The sequence below is a fragment of the Hemibagrus wyckioides genome, linkage group LG01 (assembly GCF_019097595.1).
Source record: "Hemibagrus wyckioides isolate EC202008001 linkage group LG01, SWU_Hwy_1.0, whole genome shotgun sequence".
NCBI classification, from domain to species: Eukaryota; Metazoa; Chordata; class Actinopteri; order Siluriformes; family Bagridae; genus Hemibagrus; species Hemibagrus wyckioides.
In genome coordinates, this window is record NC_080710.1 from 26843280 (window position 1) to 26866402 (window position 23123).

The following is a 23123-nucleotide window of genomic DNA, read 5'->3' on the forward strand; positions in this document are numbered from 1 at the left end:
GCACAGTAGCATTTCTGCTCTCTGAGGTGGGAGCACACACACACACACATGCTAACTGTGGCTGTATTTCTTAAAGACTAAAAGCAGAGGAACAGAATGAAGGTGTCGGGGGGATTGGAGGGGGAAACTCTGTCCCCAGGCAGCTGCTGCGGTGGGACCAGAGAGCAACACGACTCAGCCAACCAAGCTGCACTAATTGAGACGTAATAGCTTCCTAAATTAGCCTGGCATTAATGTTTACCCATTGGAGGTTTGGTTTCTGTCTCATTGATCAACGGAGTCGCTGGGGTATGTGAAAAGAATAAATATGCACATGGTAGTTTTTAAATACTGAATGCTGCTGGTTTATTCTTTAATAATCAGGAAGTGCTGATCTGGCACCGGCTCTGCTTTATACATGTGTATACAAATATTTATACAAATTTTTCAAGCGCAAAGACTGATCCAATTATCGTTCTCCTTGTTTTACCATCGGTGATTAACATGACGTTTCGATTCTTAGCCTCTTCCTGTTTTTATAGTTTTTTAAAAATCCATTTTTATGAAACAGACAGTCGACAAACATTGCACTACATGTCCATGTCCTACTGGGTCTGGTCGTATATGAGCCAAATAGGATTTTAATTTTAACAAAGTTTCTGATTGTTTTCTGAAGGAAAAACAAAGCCCTATAACATAACGCTAGTTTTAGCGTCACCATCTTTCTCATCTCCCGTTTCAGACCCTTGTCATTTCGATCCAGCGTCTTAGGTTCAGAGAGTGCCATTATTTTGAGGCGTTGGAGTGGAATCAGAAATCAAACACGGAAAGCAACCTTTAATTTGCAAGAGATTAAATGCAAATGGCAGCCTGCGCCGAACTCGGTGGAGGTTTTAGCTAGATAGAACGCTGTGCTACTTAGATTTTATTCTGCATTAGGATGAGGTTAAGCCACCTCGTCAACCTCTCATGAGTAATTAGCTGTACTTGCTTGGGCGCTTGTCAGAGTGTTCTGAGACAGAGGGTGAAAAAAAAAAAAAAAAAAAATCAAAGATCCGGGTAACTAAATGCGAGTCGGTTCGCTCGAGGTCCGGGTTCGAATTCTGGAAGTGAAACTCGAAGCTGATCTGATTATCAGCCTCACTGCTGTATTTTAATTGTGTTGTCTGGTCGGTTCAGATGCATCGTGGGATGTCATAGCTGGTACGGCATAGCCGAGTAGGTGCAGTTTGTTGTTTGTTTGTTTTTTCACTTTCATATTGGTATATAATTGAATTTCTTTAATATTATTTTTTTTTTTTCCAGAAGCCAAAAATGGAATTTGTGCCTGCTTTGTTGGGTCCATGTTCAGCAATGAGTTTCTTTGTTATCTCACACTCTGCAGTGGTGCTTAATGACTCACACAAATGTTTCTATCTTCAAAATAAATGGTGATATTAAACCCATTCCTGCTCTGTGAGACACACTGGGTGTTTTTATTCTGATTGAAAATATCTGATAAGTCGATTTTAGTGGTCAAGACTGTTCACGTTCAGTCAGCTTGTTATTCCTATTGTATCACAGACAAGCTTTTTCTATAAGAATTGGCCGAAGCCCCTGACACTAGAGTCTTTTCATCTATAAAAGTTAAAAACATTTCCTTATGGACAGATATTCATTATAAGACTTGGATTGTGTGAAGCATCGTACCATCATGCAAGTGCCTGTGTATATGTTATTACGCTGTAAGAAGTAACGCAGGATTTAACTGTGCAACTTAGATGAAAATAGTCCACACTGGGGTGGTGTAATGCGGCACAACATGAGGCGGAGTGTATTGTTCTCAAAGAGCTGCACTGTGTTATTCCACTATAGTGTTTTGTTAGCAGTTGCAATGTTTACGTTATTGAGGAAGTTTTTCGATAGATTTAGTGTTGAGAGATATGAGAGGCAGGTTTACGTTACATTTTACATTTCTGGCATTTGGTAGACATCCTTATCCAGAGTGACTTAGAATTTATCTCATTTTTTTCTACAACTGAGCAACTAAGGGTTAAGGGCCTTGCTCAGGGGCCCAGCAGTGGCAGCTTGGTGGACCTGGAACTTGAACTTGCAACCTTCTGATCAGTAACCCAACACCTTAACCACTGTGCTACCACATCCCTGCAAGTTAGTTATGGTTATTGCAGTGATAGTCATTCCATCACTGTCAATCTCTCTCACTCACTCACTCACACACACACACACACACCCACACCCCACAGCTCAGTTCAGATTTTTTGTTTAGTGCTTTAAACAAAGGATATTGTCACAAAGCATCTTTACAGAAATATATAAATTCAGGATATGAGTTTTTTAAATTTTATAAATTTATCCCTAATAAGCGAACCAGAGGCGACTTTGGTGAAGAGAATCTCCCTGAGACGATATGAGGAAGAAACCAGACTCAAATGGGAACCCGTTCTCATCTGGGGCACACCGGAGAGTGTGATTGTAAATCATTTCCTTTTTATAAATCTCTACACAACTCTACACACACACACACACACACACACACACACACAAGCAAACAAAACACAGCTTGGCATTTTCCAGATAAACCAGAAAGCATCACTGTCTCTGTACTGACACTTGAGACTCCTTCCATAAATGTTAAATAAATATCTCCTTTCAAAAAAAAATCGCAGAATCAACAATTAGATGTTTTACTAAACAGTTTTAATGATCTGTTAACCAACAGCAGTGTTTTTTTTTTATTTATTATTAGTTTATCATATTTTAGATTATACAGAGCATCCACCATACAAATCTGTATATATGGTCTGTTACTATAGAAACAATAACAGGGGCACATTAATATAAACACTAACATATTGCTCCTGTTTCAGTCAGAGGTATCCAAGGTGTGAGGACATGCAAAAATAATGAACAAAAATTCATCTTCGCCTCAGGATAAAGAGCTGATAACATGTTAGAACGAGTGCGTTAATATATACCTGCGATTTGTCTTGCTGAAAGCATTGTAGTCAAACCCGCAGTCATGGAAAATTTAACAGCGCTTTGATTCCGACCAATTGGATCTGAGAATTCAGGAGTGTAGTGGTATAAATTTTAATAACGTGACCCTCTGGGTGTACCTCACGGGTGTCATGTAACCTAGTGCAGATTTGCGCACCTTGTCAGTGAATTGTTAGATATCACATGCTAATCGGGTCAGTTCAGAGCACCACACACTCCTGGACCTTATCACACATTGATATCTCTGAGCTGTAAGAAAAGCAACACACACTCACACAGAGGCAGTTATGTAATAAGAGTCACGTCGGTCAGCCTGTACATTATGCATGGCAAGTGATGAATGGTTCTTTGCATCTGTTCTCCAGGGCCAAAGTTAATTTATTAACCATGGAGCTGTACAGCACCTGGAGAGGAGAGTGTGTGAGAGGTATATTGAGCTGTAGACACAAATGTATAGGGTTTTTTCTTTTCTTTTCTATTTTTTTGATAAAAGTCTCTAAGGAGAGCGGTTTCTTATCTGAAGTGACAGTGGTGCGATATTGCAGCTAGAGAACACTTTTAAATCGATTTGTTCTTTTATTGTGTGTGACAGAGAACACTGAAACTATCTTCTATGAATGAACGTGAGTAATGTTACTAACCCCCCCCCCTCCTTTTTGTTTGTTTGTTTGTTTTTATTTTTTACCCCTAATTTCCTGTCGCACCAACTCTTCAACCCCGACCCAGAAGTGCAGGCGTCGTTCTCCTGCTCATATTGACATACGATAATGCAACGCAAACATTGGGCTTCATTACTAATCACGCTGCATTATTTATGTTCCCGCATTACTTATTCATTACTGTGGGTCTGTATGGAGCGATGGAACGCCTGTGCCAATACACTCTTGTGGAAAAGAAAAAAAAAATCCATATTAATCACGCCATGCAAACGCGAAACTGTATTTCCGTGGGAATGAGCGGCTTCGCTTCGTTTGTCGGCTTTGACTACGGGCTGTTCGTCATTTCTTGCGTGGTTCTGATCCGTAACAAGCTCCGTATCCGTGTTCAGGGATTGAAGTACATGTAACCAATGCGTAAATCCTTTCAGAATTTATTCTGGAACACACCTTATTTTATTTATTTAATAAATGTGTGTTTCTGATGAGTGTCAGCATTTTGGATAAGTTAGAAATCAGTGACTTGGATCTTGTGACCCACTGCGTAGGAGCAGCTACTACGGTGAGCGGGTTTAGCTCTTTAAAGTCTTAACGTCGTGACTCTGATGAGTAAAAGCTCTGAACCTGTAATTGCAGAGGTGTCAAGAAGGAATAAAACAAACATATTTCTGAAAGGAAATGAAAGTCAGCTTATAAGTCAGCTAATACATAAGACTATATATATATATATATATATATATATATATATATATGACATTTTATCGGATAGATATATCCGATAAAATGTCATCTAGCAATAGGGGAAAAAGATCCCAATCTAGAATCAATGGATGACATTTTTATGCGCCTGCACACACAAATAAATGGCATTTAGAAAAGGTGAGCTGTAACTCAGCTCTAGATTTACCTGCACACATCGGCACGTGGGTCTTCCCTTGGAAAAAGCTCATAGGTCAGCCATAGTGGCCACAGTTTTCCTAGTGCATCACGATGGAGTTGTGTGAAAATAGTTTTGCTGCAAGCTAGATGGATAATCAGACTCGCATCCTAATGAGACCTTTAGCTCGAAAGTGTACAGTGAGTGGAAAAAAACGCTTGATGAATTGAATGTGTACAATGTGGTTGAATTGAGTGAAAACAAAACAATTAGTTTTCTTACATCCAACATGATTTAAGCATGCATTTTCAAAGCTCTGAATAAAATCAAGCATTGAGTCTGAGTTGAGAATCTAACATGATGCTGGTGGGTAGTTTGCTATTTTATGCTCCAAACTTATTCGTATTGGATATCTACAAAGTTTTTGTAGCATTTGTATTGCGATATGAATTTTCCCCTAAGAAATAATGTAAATGCAGATAATCCGTTCCAGCCACCCAAAAATATTACCAATAAGAAGCGTTTGTAAACTGTATGGCTGCTTACAAAGAACTAACCCAAGCCAAGCATCTCCATGTCAAGGCTCCCCACAGGAAGTCGTGCCACCAAGCTTGGGCTAAAAATAGAACAGACCACCTACGCCACCAATCTGTCAACAAAATAATGCACGAATTATCACATAGCTTTTGAATGCATGCCAATGGCAACATTGGAATCGTGGGTTGACTCACAAAATTAACCCACAGTGTTTGTTGTGCTACGTGTATTTCTCATTATAACATGCAGTTTATAAACAATAAAGTTACAGTTTAGAAACTGAGACAAATGCGACATCGCATCCCAACTCAATACTGCAGTCTGGTTCTGTGGTTTCTGATACCAGCCCATCTCTTTCTGTTCTTTGGTGCATGATGGTAAAAGTTTTTTGTAACACTGAGGACTTTTCAGTATACAGCATTGTTTCCTATTTCTCACTCTAGTCAGTCTTCGATGGTGGAATGAAAACATAAGCATGTGACAAAGATTTAGATCAGGAGATCTTTGATTCAGCTAATTACCAAGACCTAAACAGTCTAAAAGAAGAAAGAACTCCATTGTTGAAAGGGCAGAATTGCTCCAGGACTTGAGTTTGACATCCCGGAGTCAGATGAATAGACAGAGGAAATGGCACACGAGGGTGCGGATATTGATGCTGAGCAGTGCTGTAGCTCGAACAGCGGTAGCTCGGACCAGGAAGATAGGTGATGAAAGGAACGTAAAAAGAAGGAGAGGGATAGGTGCTCTGAAAATGAGCAATAGCCACAGGAAGGGGAGGAAGAGAGGCCGAGGGAGAGGAGGTGATGAGTAATAGAGGGATGAGAGATAGAGATGAAGGGAGGGAATGAGGGATTGGCACGGAGGGAATGGCACAGAGGCGTCAAGCTGTGAAACTGAGCTCTGCCAAGGACTGTTAGCCGTGCTGATGTCATCGCTGATGTCAGGTGAACAATGTCAGACGCTAGCTCCTGAGCCGATTGGCCAGAGAAGGAGACGCTTGTCACAGACAGACCTGGACGGAAAGTAGAGGGCGTTAGAATGAGTCGCTTTTTCCGACGATTATTTGAGGTCGTCGCTGATGTCCGTGATACGTGCCATCTTTGGCTGTGTGTGTGTGTGTGTGTGTTTGTGAGATAGTAGTAAGCCTCGAAGATGCTACGCTGTTAGCAGTGTCACACAGCTTCATGTCTCTGTTTCATCTCTCTTGATGTGCTCGTTTCCTGCAGTGGCAGCTGACTGATAGCAATCAGCTTATCCATCAATCCACTGCCTCGAAAAAAACAGTCAGCCATGTTTCTCTACGTGAAAATGGCAGCCACATAACACGCCAGTCATGGCACAACACCAAACCGAAAGCATGTCATGAATATTCACGCTTAGGAAGCAATTAAAAAGTTTGATCTAATCGAGCGCTTTTGCATTTTGATGCATCACTTGTGTGAGGATGGGAATAATTAATGGAAGGTGTTGGAGGGGGTGCAGGAGGGGGAGAGCTGATTGATCTGTGTGGATGAAGATTGAGATTTATTCATATCTCTGTCTTCCCCGACTGAGTTCTTTGACCCCAGAGTTCCTCCTTCATTACCATATAAAGCAGATTTTTCTCGATTCTGAAGGAACGCAAGTCAGGCTTAGAGAGGGAATGACAGAGATGAAAAGCAGGGATGGATGCATGAAAGAAAAGAGCATTATATACGGTCACCTTTCCTCCCGTCATCGGGCACCTCGGGCTGCAAAGCAAATCATATTCATAACAATCGTAATTGTGGCCTTGATAGCTTTGCTCTGTTTAATGCAGCACACCAGCTGAGCGTGTTTGCAGAATTTCCTGTTTCTTGTCAGTCAAAGAAAGCCGTCTTGCTCTTAGAATTACTAATTCTTAATCTAAAGTGGAACTACATCAGCTCTATGTGAGCGCCGTTAATTGGATCGCATTGCTTTTGTGGTTGTTCTAGACGTATTGATCAGTTCATTATGCTTTATGTATAGATCTGTGCGTGGATCCCCAGGGTAGACCGTGAGTCTGGAGGAGTCCGTGCAAAATGAGCAAACTGATGCTTGTAGTGAAACGTACCCTCGTTTAGAGACACTGCTTTGAAAAATAAAACAACTCTGTATTAAATAACAGATGAGTCACAAATTATTCTGTCTCCTTTATTTCCTTACAGCGGGTGCTGAGAATAAAATTGGCTGGGCGTTTGGCTTGGGCCTGGAAAGACTCGCTATGGTGCTGTTTGGCATACCGGATATCCGACTCTTCTGGAGCAAAGACGAGCGCTTCCTGAAACAGTTTCATCTGGCCAACATCAATGACTCTGTGACCTTTCAGGTACGAGTGTATAAACGTGTGTGTGGGGTGCTAAACCAACGTCACATTCGGGTTGTATTCCTGCCTCATGCTTAGATTTGTCACTCTGGATCTACTGCAACCCTGACCATTGAATGAATGAAAATTACACCTACAAGAGAAGCTTTTTGACTTTAGTGGCTCGCAAGGTTGCTAACAAGCTAGCAAATTTTAGCCTAAGTAGAAGAAGAAGCCTTTATTTGTCACATATACATTACTGCACAGTCAAAATATTTCTTCGCACATCTCAACTCCGGAGGTTGGGTTCAAAGCGCAGGGTCAGTCATGATACAGCCCCCCTGGACCAAAGAGGGTTAAGGGCCTTGCTTAAGGCCCCAACGGTGACAGTTTGGCAGTGCTGGGGCTTGAACCCTGACCTTCCCATTACAACCCAGAACAGAAGAAGTAATACATCATGTAAGAAATCAAGCTCTAATAAGCATCACAAGTAACAAACATTGGCCCAATATGGCACATATGGGGCATTTAAGGTAAAGGTTCTAGGTTGTTGTTGGGTCCTTAAACAAGTCCACTTACCCAGTGTGCTCCAAGGGGACTGTATCATATCAGACCCTGCACTCTGACCCCAACTTCCTAAAATAGGTGATGCAAAGGAAAGTATTTTACTGTAGTGTAATGTGTATGTAACAAAAAGTCTTCTTCTTTTTCTTTGTCTGCTTCACATTGCATGGGAGCAACCCTGAGAGTAGCATTTAACAAGCCGTCTAATTTAGACATTCAATTTATGTTAGTTTCTTACCTTGGTAGTTAATATTATGCTATTTTTTCTTAGACCCCAAGCTAATATTCAGCTAGTTTTCAGATTCCACAAAAACAGGTAACTGTGGTTGCTAGCAAGATTATATCATATACTGCAAACTAAGCCTTAGCCGGATGCAGTTTTTAAACCGTTTTGCTGATAAACTATCTATTTGTTGGGTAACGATTATGCTCTTTAAACTAATAGCCATGTTTGTTAACAAGTGTTGGCCCTGACACTCCAGACTGATGAGAGTAGGCAGAGTGAACTAGGTACGAAGGGCACGTTTCTGTTTCCACCCTAGTGCAGATCATTTTAAATACTATGAAAATGTTATAAATGTGAAAAGGTGAGGCGTTTGTCTGAATTAAATAAAATGTAACATTTAAAAATAATAATAAATTACATGACTATCGGGAATTGCTGAGTCAGGGAATACTTTGTATTGATCCGCCGTGCGTGCAGCGAGGAAAAGCCGAAACTGTTCGACACGATGTTCAGTCTCATTTGACCACCGAGAAACGAGGAAATGGATCAGTTAGAAGCTGTGGTATAATTTCCAGCTTTTCCCTGCAGACCGGAGCTTTGTAAAACTCCCTCAAGCTGCCAGCACAATGAGCTGTTTACCGTTACACAAATCTCCATCAATTGTCTGGCAGATCACAGAATGAGTTTGTATAGCGTAATGCGTGTATTATCGAGAAACCTCAGGCTGTTGTTTACATCACTTCCTCAAACGGACGGTAGATTAAGTTAATTTATATATGTATGTACACCGAGCAGGCATAACATTATGAGCACTGACAGGTGGAGTGAATCACACTGATGATCTCCTCATCATGGCACCTGTTAGTGGGTGGGATATATTAGGCAGCAAGTGAACATTTTGTCCTCAAAGTTGATGTGTTAGAAGCAGGAAAAATGGGCAAGTGTAAGGATCTGAGCGAGTTTGATGAAGGGCCAAATTGTGATGGCTAGACCACTGGATCAGAGCATCTCCAAAACTGCAGCTCTTGTGGGGTGTTCCCGGTCTGCAGTGATCAGTATCTATCAAAAGTGGTCCAAGGCAGGAACAGTGGTGAACCGGCGACAGGGTCATGGGCGGCATCACTGATGCACGTGGAGAGTGAAGGCTGGCCCGTGTGATCCGATCTAACAGACGAGCTACTGTTAATAGATGAGCTAGAAGTTAATGCTGGTTCTAATAGAAAGGTGTCAGAATACACAGTGCATGATGGGTCAGGGCTCTGTTTTGGCAGCAAAAGGGGGACCAACACAGGTGGTCATAATGTTATGCCTAATCGGTGTATATGCGTGCGTGTGTGTGTGTATACATATATATATATATATATATATATATATATATATATATATATATATATATATATATATATATATATATATATATATATATAATGTGTGTGTGTGTGTGTTAAACGTAGTGCCAAAGTCCAGCTGAAAAGCAAGTTTTATTATTTAAAAAGATTTAACAGTCATGAATTGAATAAACATAATTCAGTGTAGCTGTATGTCAGTGATGTGATGTGATAGCTTAGTGGTAAAGGTGCTTGACTAATCAGAAGGTTGTGAGTGTGAATCCCAGGTCCACCAAGCTGACACTGCTGGGCCCCTGAGCAAGGCCCTAAACCCTCTATTGCTCAGCTGTATAAAAAACAAGATGAACTGTAAGTCATTCAATTGTAAGTCAAATTTTCCATACCCAAAAAATATATGGATGTTAATACAACTCTTTTAATCAGTCAGTCAATCAGTCCTTGGTTCTGAGCCAGCATTACTTGCACTTCATCACAGATCATGAACCTGAAGCCCATCTGTCTGATGCTTATATTAATAAATATGGCTAATAAAATAGACCACTAAAAGCAGTTCAATCATTTTTTAATGTTAACTAATGCGGTAAATAATGTTCGTTTAAAGAGCATTAATGTAAAGCATTACCAAATGCGCTGATGCAGTTATCTTCACAGTTTCTATACATAATATGATTTATAACTTAATACAGAGGGGGGAAAAACAACAACAACAAAAACCCTGCTTGCATTTCTGAGCTCATTAAACATTGGAAGGCAAATCTGTACTTTTTATACGGTTTTAATCTTAATCATATTTTGCTGTCCACCATAAAGACAGTTATATTACAGCACACAGCTGTTAGATGCACTGCAGCAGAGATTTCATCTATCTCTCGTCTCGTCTCGACTCGGAGAGCTTATTCTTGTCTGATAAAAGCCTGCAGAGATTGCCCGGTCCTTGGTATTCCCCCCTCACACTACTACATTTGGAATTTCCCTCATCTTCAATGGTTTTTTTCTTTTCCTTTCGCAATTATTTCAGAGGTCAACCGAGTAACTCAGACACACATTAGCCTGTGGGGTCAGGAATGCGAAGCTGAGAATTCAGCTTTAGCCATCTGTAATTCAGGCCAGATTCCTACTGTGGTGTGTGTTCGCTTTCTCTGGCCTGGATGCTGTAATGAAAATGTGCTTATTGCAACAGTTGTAGTAATTAATTGGATTAATGTAAGTGTAATGGATTTGCTATAATTAACACACACAGGCCATTTTCTAGAATTTATTGCTCTGCTTGCTAAAAGCTGAGCAAAACAGATTGTGAGATATCTCTGTTTTCATGATCTTCACATTTTTAACTTAACTACAAGCAAAATATCAGTATAGAAATATTTTGTTAATAATATAAACTAGGTGTTGCAGGTTTTCTGTAAAGATGGTACCACCTATGGTAAATTAGGACACAGTTAACAAATGCGACTATGAATAACAGAAGGTATAAAAAGTACGGATAGTTTTCTTGAGCATCTTCATTATTGTTAACTCTTTGTTAACTCCAGTGGCGGGCCGTGCGTTTCACACCTAGGTCTTCACCGGTGTCCTTCCTGAATTAATCCACCTCTATACCATCATTATGACGCCACGACAATAGATACTAATCAACCATTAAATAGCAAAGTATAAAAGAAATTAGGCTACAGTATTTCACAACCTCACAAGGAATAGTCAATTTTATTACAGTCTGCCTCGAAAATGCATTTGTAAGGATGTCTGCAACCAAATCGATTTCTTCTCCTCTGTCAGCCACTGTGAGTTAAAATATATATATTTTATTTAGTTTGTGCGGTTTGCTGTCTCTGACTACTCCAATTATCCAATCAAAGGACGGGTAATTGTATGCCTGCTAGATGGCCCCAGTGATGCCAACTCGAAATCTGATTGGTTAAGGTAACAGTTTCATCGCCACTTATTTTAAGCTCCGGGCGCCTGCACTATTGATTCTGAAGGCCTTAAGGCAGATTTCTTTCACCCTGGCAACACATGATGTCAGTCACTGGCTGAAATATGATTGGATAAATACTCTTATCATAAATATACACTACTGGAAGCAGCACAACCAAGAGAAAAGCTATGAAATGTAGAGACTAGACTGTTGGGAATAATTTAATGCATATTCATGGAAAAAATATATTAGGTATATTAAAATTCAAGTCAGTGATTCAGATCACTGCTGTTTAGGCCAGCAGAGAAGGCCTTGCTGGCCCTGATGGTCCGCCACTGGTTAACTCCCAGAGGCCAAAAAAGTAAGTTGTGTCTGTTTCCCAGTTCTTCTTCTTTTTATTTAGACAACTAGGGGCAATATACTTGTAGAAAAGTGTTTTTTTGTAGAAAAGAATGGTTAATTTATTTTCACACAAATGTTTTGCTCTTTAAAGTAAATGTGCTGATATCAATAAGTTGATATCATACCCATTACTGCTCTCTAAGATATCTCATAAACATCTGAAATCTTAAGGTGTTTATCTTCAACCACTAAAATTCTGTGTAAGGTTATCCGTAAACACACACCTCACACTGAACGCCAGCAGAGTCCTGACTCATTTTATACCAGACTTGGAGCTCACTGCTGTTTTGTGATGACTGTTGACTTTCCTAGTTATTTTTCCATGCTTATATACTTACTAACTTATATTTACTGCTGTTAATTTCTTACTGCTTTCAATAACAGATAGAGACTTATGCAATTGACACAATAAGATGTTATGTTATCCTGACATACAAGCCGAAAGACTTCCTGACTCCCGGTGCGTCTGTTTTCTAATTTCAAGACTTCTTTATGCTGTACATGACCTAATAGACATAAAAGACATGTGTAATTGTAAAAGTTTTGATTGCTGTATAAGTTTAATATCTCTTCACAGTCCGTTTAAAGCGTGGCTCAGTGAAGGATCCTGTGATGGAGCTCAAACTGCTTGAAAGCTGTCAGCTTGAACCTTTACCTTATAGAGACCTAAGCCCATGTTGCTGTAGTTTTCCCCTCCTGCCTTGTTAAGAGGTGTGAGGCCAGCACTGTGTGTGCTGAGTTATATCTGTAATGTAGAAGTGTGGAGTCATGAACACCAGGGATATGCGCAGCAGTTCATTCTAATGCTGCAGTCTCCTGTTAATTGCCTGGTGTCCCTTTCACACATTTTACATGAGGTTCTTCCAGTGAGCTTAACATGCATGTACTTGTCCTGGGGACTTAAAGGAATATCAGTGCTGAAAGATAGATAGATAGATAGATAGATAGATAGATAGATAGATAGATAGATAGATAGATAGATAGATAGATAGATAGATAGATAGATAGACTGATAGATAGACTGATAGATAGACTGATAGATTGACTGATAGATTGATTGACAGAGAGACAGACAGACAGACAGACAGACAGACAGACAGACAGTTAGTTTATTTCCTGAAGAAAAATCCTTAATAAAACGCTTGATCTATCCATGTGATTTCCATTTGCTAGGAAACTAGCTCACACTTTTCACAGATCATCACAAATAAGATTTCTTGATTTATGTTCAGAGTTATTTACACATCCTGCCCTACTAAAGTTTCCCCCATTAATCCTAACTGCTCTATCATTAGCTGGATAGTTTTCCAACAGAAAAACCCGGTAAACTGAAATGCTTCTAACTGTGGACAAATCTCCTTTTGACTTCAGGGGTACTCTAAGGTGCTTTTCACACCGGGCACGTTTACTGCAGTCTGAACATCAAAGTTCGAGCGGCATGAGCGGCGTCGGTCTGGTTTCAGTCTCATTTGATTCTATTGAACGCCGGTGCGTTTGCGTTCATCTTACGTCATCACAAACACACAAGCACAACACAACATGGCTCGCTTTCCTTTACTTATTTTGCTGCTGTTAATGCGTAGTATGGTTCCTCACCTCTTCTGTGTCCCACAACATTCGCCAACTAATCCTACAAATGGGTTGTGGAAACTAAAGATGTCATCATAGGCTAAAACACACACACACACACACACACACAGGTTACTGTCAAATGCAAACCCGAGTACGAGTTGTGTTCACGTCTGAACTAACACCACCTCCTGCAGGTAGTCTCGGGTTTGGTATCGTGGTGCACTTCCTGTTCCACATGACAGCTTTCACATTACCATTTTTTCATACTAACCCTGCTCTTTTTCACTAAAATGCCAGTATAAAAAGTCCCCTGAATGTATTATGTACAATTTCTGTGTGCGCTGCAGCTTCCAGTATGAATAACCTTGCTTTTGTGTTAGTATTTAGTTCCTGTCATGTTGTGTTTATATAGCCATGTGCTCTTTGTTTATCTGCTTCCTAATCCTCTCTCTGTCTGCCCGCTTTGTCTTTTGCATAACACCAGATGGGTTCCATAAAAAGTGTTGAAAAAAGCACAAGAGTTTATAATTTTGCAAACAAATTCAATATATATGCACATCTACCATTATACCCTATATGCCCCACCCGTTTCTCATAAAAAGCTCTTGTAGATGAAGGTCTCCATTTGCATATTGAAAGATGATAGGCTGCTTTATTGTGTGATGCAAAATTCTGTAGTTTTTTTTAGAACTATCTATTAGAAAATGCCAATATTTCACATTGTGGAAGGTTTTTTAGACCATTGTTATTTGTGTCCTAATTCCCGGTTACTCCTCCCACTTCTTTTGCCTATTGGAACACAATAGGCTGTTCAATTTTATGATGTAATAACATTGGGCCGACCACGCCCACCCCATGGGGTGGTGGTGGCGGCTCAAGTGGTTAAGGCTCTGGGTCGTTGACCGGAAGGTCGGGGGTTCAAGCCCCAGCACTGCCAAGTTGCCACCGTTGGGCCCTTGAGCAAGGTCTGACCCTGCACTCTGACCCCAACCTCCAAGAATGGGATATGTTAAGAAAAAATTTCATTGTGCTGTAATGTATACATGACAAATAAAGGCTATTTCTTCTTTCTTTCTTTTTTTCTTTCTTCTGATAATTTTTTGGAAATTTTCGGTGATTTAAAAACAACATGAAGGCCTGATTGATTTTAGGCAGTGTTTGTTTTTCATCCAAAACCTGGTTTGTTGTGTTCTAAATTTATCAAAAAAATATGGACGTTTTACTACTCTAGTCGAATTTGTGCTCTTCAGATGTATGTGTGTGTGTGTGTGTGTGGATCGTGAAACTCAACAGGTGTTCAGTTCACTGTTTGCTCCTGCCAAAATCTTTCAGTCTGAGCCAGCATTACTTGTAAAACATGACAAACTACGCACATGAAGTTGGCTGAAATCCATTTATTAGTTATTTTATTAAGCGTAGTGAAGCGTGTGAGTGTGTATTGGTGTGTGGAAGGCTGATACAGGCAGTGTAGTGGCCTTGCAGAGTGGAGTTCTGTGTGTGTGTGTGTGTGTGTGTGTGAGTGTGTGAGTGATCACCTTTGGTCTCTAGCTGCATGTCATTCCTCAGCTCATCTCCGTCTCTGCCCACTGACCATTATATACAGAGAGAGAGAGAGAGAGAGAGAGAGAGAGAGAAGGAGAAGGAGGGATGCACTTGTCTGCCTGTCTGGTCTTTTAATGTATTTATTGTTTCCACTTTGTGAGTTTTCCGGGAGAAACACACAGAGGAACAGCAGAGCTTCCAGTAACCAGCGGAGCAGATGTGTGATGTGTTGTGTGTCATGTACCCCCCCCTGTCTCTCTTTTTCATTCTATCCCAGTCTTTCTGTACTCCTCTCCCTCTCTCTCTCTCTGTCTCTCTCTGTCTCTCCCCCTCTCCCCATCTCTTTTTTTCATTCTATCCCAGTCTTTCTGTACTCCTCTCTCTCTCTCTCTCTCTCTCTCTCGCTCTCTCTCTATCCCAGTTTTTCTGTATTCCTCTCCCCCGTCTCTCTTTTTCATTCTATCCCAGTCTTTCTGTATTTCTGTATTCCTCTCTTCCTACCTCTTTATCCTTCTCTTTTTATCACAGTCTTTCTCACTTCCTCTCCCCCCTTGTCTCTCTCTTTCATTTTATCCTAGTCTTTCTGTATTCCTCTCTCTCTCTCTCTCTCTCTCTCTCTCTCTCTTGCTCACTCTCTCTCTATCTCTCTCCCTCTCTCTGTCTACCTCTCCCTGTCTCTCTTTCTCATTCTGTCCCAGTCTTTCTGTATTCTTCTCTCTCTCTCTCTCTCTCTCTCTCTCTCTCTCTCTCCCTGTCTCTCTTTCTCATTCTATCCCAATCTTTCTGTATTCCTCTCTCTCTCTCTCTCTCTCTCTCTCTCTCTCTGTTGTATATATACGAAGTATGACAACAGGCTCAGTAGGCTGTCTGTGTTTGCTGTGGTCTCACAAACACAGCTGAGTGAAAGAGAGTGCAAGAGTCGACATGTCCTCTTGAAGCTCACACACTATGCCAGCTTTCAGCCTTGTGCCATTTGTCGCAATCTATGAGATGATCCCAGGAAATTCTTGGCCAAATTCTACAACAAAACGTGTGATAATGTGATCTTTATGTCAGAAAATACACTATGTTGCCAAAAGTATTCGCTCACCTGCCTTGACTCACATATGAACTTAAGTGACATCCCATTCCTAATCCATAGGGTTCAATATGACGTCAGTCCACCCTTTGCAGCTATAACAGCTTCAACTCTTCTGGGAAGGCTGTCCACAAGGTTTAGGAGTGTGTTTATGGGAATTTTTGACCATTCTTCCAGAAGCGCATTTGTGAGGTCACACACTGATGTTGGACGAGAAGGCCTGGCTCTCAGTCTCCGCTCTAATTCATCCCAAAGGTGTTCTATCGGGTTGAGGTCAGGACTCTGTGCAGGCCAGTCAAGTTCATCCACACCAGACTCTGTCATCCATGTCTTTATGGACCTTTCTTTGTGCACTGGTGCACAGTCATGTTGGAAGAGGAAGGGGCCAGCTCCAAACTGTTCCCACAAAGTTGAGAGCATGGAATTGTCCAAAATGTCTTGGTATGCTGAAGCATTCAGAGTTCCTTTCACTGGAACTAAGGGGCCAAGCCCAGCTCCTGAAAAACAACCCCACACCATAATCCCCCCCTCCACCAAACTTTACACTTGGCACAATGCAGTCAGACAAGTACCGTTCTCCTGGCAACCGCCAAACCCAGACTCGTCCATCAGATTACCAGATGGAGAAGCGCGATTCGTCACTCCAGAGAACGCGTCTCCACTGCTCTAGAGTCCAGTGGCGGCGTGCTTTACACCACTGCATCCGATGCTTTGCATTGCACTTGGTGATGTATGGCTTGGATGCAGCTGCTCGGCCATGGAAACCCATTCCATGAAGCTCTCTGCGCACTGTTCTTGAGCTAATCTGAAGGCCACATGAAGTTTGGAGGTCTGTAGCGATTGACTCTGCAGAAAGTTGGCGACCTCTTCGCACTATGCGCCTCAGCATCCGCTGACCCCGCTCCGTCAGTTTACGTGGCCTACCACTTCGTGGCTGAGTTGCTGTCGTTCCCAAACACTTCCACGTTCTTATAATACAGCTGACAGTTGACTGTGGAATATTTAGGAGCGAGGAAATTTCACGACTGGATTTGTTGCACAGGTGGCATCCTATCACAGTTCCACGCTGGAATTCACTGAGCTCCTGAGAGCGACCCATTCTTTCACAAATGTTTGTAAAAACAGTCTGCATGCCTAGGTGCTTGATTTTATACACCTGTGGCCATGGAAGTGATTGGAACACCTGATTCTGATTATTTGGATGGGTGAGCGAATACTTTTGGCAATATAGTGTATATGATAAAAATTCCTGTGTGTGTCAGGATGGTGACAAAGGGGCTCTGAACCCCAGCATGACCTTCTATGCCTGTCCTTCTGTCTCCTTTTTTTGTTTAATTTCTTTATACTACAAATTAATGCTGGACATATCAAAGATGGACAGTTTTGCATGCCAGCCTTCTTGATTTTTTAGATTAGTAATGCTTTTGAATATAAGGTCAGACAACAGTCATGACAATAGCACAAAAAGTTTTAGTTCTGTTTGATTTTACAGAAACTAACAGACAGAGCTTTTTTGGCCCTGACTTGCTGTCTAGTGAATGGCGCTTTTAAATCTTCCAGATGTACAACAGCTACACAGCAAGCGTGTGAATGAAGCCACTCGTATTGCTTTGGCTTCTGCATGCACACGCAAAATCATGCTTCGAGTATAAATTTGCATTGGGCCAGATGACACCATCTCAGCATGGATTATTTTCCTGTAACAACACCTCCCACTAGACCTGTATGTCAGTGCAAAGAATATTCTTTTGGTTCTTAGTCACTTACAATACAAATATGTAGGTCACTGACATAGTAATATGTACACGTTGCAGTATTCTATTAGTCTAATGTATAATAGAAAATCTAGGGAGAAATGTCATAATGTCAGAGAAGAGTCTTAATGTCCAGTCTGGATCACAGAAGAGTCTTAATGTCCAGTCTGGATCACAGAAGAGTCTTAATGTTCAGTCTGGATAACAAAAAAGTCCTAATGTCACTTTTGGGCTACGGAAACATCTAAAAGTCCAGTCTGGATCACAGAAGAGTCATAATGTCCAGTCTGGATTACAAAAAAAAGTCATAATGTCCATTCTGGATCACAGAAGAGTCATAATGTCCAGTCTGGATCACAGAAGTGTCATAATGTCCATTCTGCATCACAGAAAAGTCTTAATGTCCAGTCTGGATCACAGAAGAGTCATAATATCCATTCTTGGTCACAAAAAAAGTCATAATGTCCAGTCTAGATCACAGAAGAGTAATAATGTCCAGTCTAGATCACAGAAAAGTCTTAATGTCCAGTCTGGATAACAAAAAAACTCATGTCACTTTTGAGTTATGGGAAAAATCTAAATGTCCAGTCTGGATCACAGAAGAGTCATAATGTCCAGTCTGGATTACAAAAAAGTCATAATGTCCATTCTGGATCACAGAAGAGTCTTAATGTCCAGTCTGGATCACAGAATTGTCATAATGTCCAGTCCGGATCACAGAAGAGTCATAATGTCCATTTTGGGTCACAAAAAGTCATAATGTCCAGTTCGGATCACAGAAGAGTCATAATGTCCATTTTGTGTCACAGAATTGTCATAATGTCCAGTCTGGATCAAAGAAGAGTCATAATGTCCAGTCTAGATCAAAGAAGAGTCATAATGTCCAGTCTGGATCACAGAATTGTCATAATGTCCAGCCTGGATCACAAAAAAGTCTTGATGTCCATTCTGGATCACAGAAGAGTCATAATGTCCATTTTGTGTCACAGAATTGTCAATGTCAAGTTTGGATCACCGAAAAGTCATAATGTCCATTCTGGATTGGAAAATTCATTCTGGATCACAAAAAAAATTCATAATGTCCGTTATAATGTCCATTTGGCGCCGTTTGACCAAAACGTCTTTGGTACAGTGTACAGGTTTTCCAATGGCACACTATAAACCCTGCTTAAAAGTCCATAATCCAAAAGTCCAAATAATGATTTTCCACAATCCTGCTCCGTCTTGCCTGTACTTACATCACGCTCTCCGGATCTGTTCCCGAATTTGCTCATTTTCACTGCATCCAGTCATTTCCAGATTGTAATCATTCACATTCCACTCATGAATGATTTCGTCCTTGGCACAAATCCTCAGCAGCTCCATCCTGTCTGAATCACCACAACTTCCCCTCTTATTCTTTTTTTTTTTTTTTATATATATATTGACAATAGCTTTTCCTCTTGTGCTCACTCTCTTCAGTGAAGCTGGGCAAGATCAGATGACCTACTTCATGAGATTCTGCTTCATGAGATTCTGCTTTAAAAACAAAATCGAACAGCAGATTTACATGTTAAAATAGGTTAATTAGACTAAAAATACACCAAGCTATATTAGATGTATCGTGAGCCAGTTATGGGAGGAGCTTAATAGTGTGTAGTCATTTGTGTGTTAGGTGTCTGGACAACAATTAAAAATGTTTATTTACAGCATAGATACGTAGATTACTATTATGTTCAATTAGTTAAGCTGCAAAATCGACCATTTCTTTGCTTAAAATTCACGTATCTTATATATTTCCATTTGGTTCGATGGACTGGTTGACTCCAGGTTACTGGCTGCTCCTCTGTCTGCTCTCTATGACACTAAGAAAGGAGAAAAGCCTGGAAATCATGCCTTGTGTGAAATGAATGTAAATGAATGAGTCCCACTTCCAGTGCAGGTTATCCGGGCCAGTGTCAGTTGGATCTTTATCACCGATTCCCACTCATCCTCTTACTTTGATGAGCTTGGGCATTTCTACTGGTGTCGTCATATCAGAGGGAGCAGCAGAGACACTGAGACTGTACCTTTGGAAAAGGGAACAGGAAAGAGCTGGTTTCTCAGTACTGTTCTGTTCTGGGTTTTTTTTTTTTTTTTATGAATGCTGAATGGAGCTGACCTATTTTTATGTAATTAGTTTTGTAATTTATTTTTTAGTGCATTTAATCTCTGATAGAGTATTAATGATATCTGTATTATTTATAGATTCAGCCTTACCATAGTTACATTTATTTTTTTTCTTTTTGGTCGTAGGTATACACCGATCAGGCATAACATTATGACCACCTGCCCTGACTCATTACATTGTGTATTCTGACACCTTTCTGTCAGAACCAGCATTAACTTCTTCAGCAATTTGAGCAACAGTAGCTTGTCTGTTGGATCGGATCACACGGGCCAGCCTTCGCTCCCCACGTGCGACCCTGTCGCCGGTTCACCACTGTTCCTTCCTTGGACCACTTTTGATAGATACTGACCACTACAGACTGGGAACACCCCACAAGAGCTGCAGTTTTGGAGATGCCCTGATCCAGTGCTCTAGCCATCACAATTTGGCCCTTTCCTTTTCCCTGCTTCTAACACATCAACTTTGAGGACAAAATGTTCACTTTCTGCCTAATATATCCCACCCACTAACAGGTGCCATGATGAGGAGATCATCAGTCTTATTCATTTGTCACCTGTCACTGCTCATAATGTTATACCTGGTCGGTGTATGCTATAGAGTAGATAATAAGCTCAATCTCTGGCTGTACCCAATCTTCATTTAATACTTCAAACTCACAGTAAATACTATTCGCCATGAATGAAAGAGACTCATTAACCAAATACAAGTACAGCCATTCCAATAGGAGTTTCCTGACCATCCAACTGGAAAAACCTTAGACTTACAAAAGCTGGTATGGGATCTACAAAAATTCTCCCAAGTTATTGGATATAGCATGGAACACTAGAAAGACAGTAATCAACCAGAGGAGAAAATATGGCACAGTGACATTAATAAGAACAGGAAGTTCCTCCAGGCAGGCTGCCAAGAGGTCTACAGCAACACTGCAGCAATTTCTGGCAAGAACTGGTTGCTCCCTACATGTGACAAAGATCTCCTTAATTCTTCATATATTTGGGCTATGGGGTAGGGTGGCCTGAAAGAAGCCTTTTTTTAGCCTTTTAAAAAAAAATCCAAGAATGGATAAATCTATCAAAAATATATCCAATCTCCCAAAGCTGCATGAAATAATATATTAAGGTCTGATCAGACCAAAGCTGAACCTTTTTGCAACAGTACAGAAAGAACCAAACCCCCGCACATCACCAAATGAACACCATCTCTAAGACGAAGCATAATGGTGGCAGTATCATTCTTTAGGGCTGCTTTTGTTCGGCTAAAACTGGGGCTTTATAATGAATAGCTCCACAAACCCTTTACAGCTCCTGCTAAAACTCTTAAGATGAAGAGGAATTTCACCCTTCAGCATGACCATGACCTGAATCGTACCTCTAAATCAACAAACAAGATCACGGTTTTTGGAACAGCCCAGCCGGAGTCCAGATCTAAACCCAATTGAAAGTCTGTGGGCTGACCTGAAGAGGGCTGTGTGCAGGGGAAGACCAGCCAATCTGACAGAGTTACAATTCTTTTATGAGGAGGAATAGAAAAGTCAAGGTGAGTCCAGCTGAGTGACTCAACCCAAAAAGATTCAGTGTGAATATAAAATCTAAATCTCCGTGCACACTTATGCAAACGGGATATTGTATATATTTTTTATATTTCGTTTTTTCCCTAAAATGATTCTTTATCAAAGTATATATTACAATTTCCCCAAAAAGGTTTTGACATGATTTATCTTGGTTTCGTATATTTTACCTGCCATTTTAACAGACAGGTTTATTTATTATGATCTTTTAACAATTTCTTACTCCATAGTTAGGTGAAAACTATGATAAGAATTCTCTCTGAGTATTCACACAGTTTCTAGAAGCTACACACACCCACACCCACCCACACACACACACACACACACATCACATTTATAAGGTCACGTTATCATGCATTAGCTTCCTTTCATCTCATTCTGCTTGGTATTCTGTACAGAAAGGCTTGTAAACACCTTATCATGTGTGTTTGGTAGGATCTGGTAAGAGTTGAAGGGCTTATCTCTTCACAGAAGGACTTCATGCTCTACAGGAGACTGGCCCTGAGGCGCAAGTGCAAATTTAACCCTGGGCTTAAGAACAGACATGGAGACACGCTCATCACACCCTGTACGCTTATTCACTGAGCCTGAACACTGAGCTCAAGCCTCTTATCCAAAAAACTTTTTAATGAACCTTATGAGGAATGACAAGTACATCCAGGACATGTGCTTCTCATTGCTATTTATTCAAGGCTGCTCTGTGTTAAACGGTGTTATTTTTTATTTGTGTGTGTTGGATAGATAATCTCCCTCTCATTTAAAGTTCTCATTTTTTGGCCTCCTCGTGCCGTCTTTAAGAAAATAATCTCTCTCTCTCTTTCTCTCTCTCTCATTCTCTGATTTAAAAAAAAAATTGTTTGTTCTCTATTAAAGCCACGACTCCCTCCTCTACGGAAACACCTAGTAATTCTGTATCACTATAATCTTTCAGGCCTTTTATGGCTGGGTTGTTTTTCTTCTTAATGCCTCTGTCTGAAGAGAGACCCAAAGCAAATCTAATTGTCTCCACCATTATAATATGTGTGTTTTTTTTTCCTCATTTTTTTTTCTCTGATGCTCCAGATAGACAGTTTTTCCAGTTTCATAATTTGATTTATTTCTATATATCAAGACATAAATGGGTGCTGAGAACTGATGGGAAGAAAGTGCTGTAGATGTTCTGATAGTCTTTTTAGGATTCAGATGTAAAGGATGCACTTAAGCTCATTGTGGATTCAGGCTCAAATGACCACAATAACACACCCAGCTAGTCATTATGGTGTGCTGTAGTGGATGGGTTTGTGCTTTTGTCAGTATATCCATGCAGTGTTTTGTGACCTGGAGGAAATAAGTATCAGGCTTCAGAGGGCCGCTTTGATGGTCTTGGTTATATAAAATTAGTGGATGGGTGAAAAGGAAATGTGAAAATGCGAAATGCTATAAATAAGTCATTAGTAATGTAAATATAATAACAAAACCTATAACTTAACATTTGAACCCTTGTTGCTTTCATTTAAAAAATATTAGAAAATATCTGCAACTTGCCAAGTTAGGTCTAGATTAATATAAAAAAAATTTCAGCAAAATCAAACTCCTAACTTCCAAACTGAATAAAATGCAAAGTTGTAGAGGATTTTGTTCGGTTTTGCAGTGCAGGAGGTTTCGATTTTCGCAA

The 23123-nt window shown here is 40.5% G+C and overlaps 1 protein-coding gene across 1 annotated transcript in view; it reads left to right on the forward strand.

Annotated features, from left to right (window-relative positions):
- The window catches only part of fars2 (phenylalanyl-tRNA synthetase 2, mitochondrial), a 164826-nt gene that overhangs the window by 78835 nt on the left and 62868 nt on the right, over positions 1-23123 (forward strand). The window contains exon 5 of the mRNA XM_058401681.1: positions 7215-7375. Within this exon, the coding sequence (XP_058257664.1) occupies positions 7215-7375 (161 nt within the window). The remainder of the gene's footprint in view (positions 1-7214; positions 7376-23123) is intronic.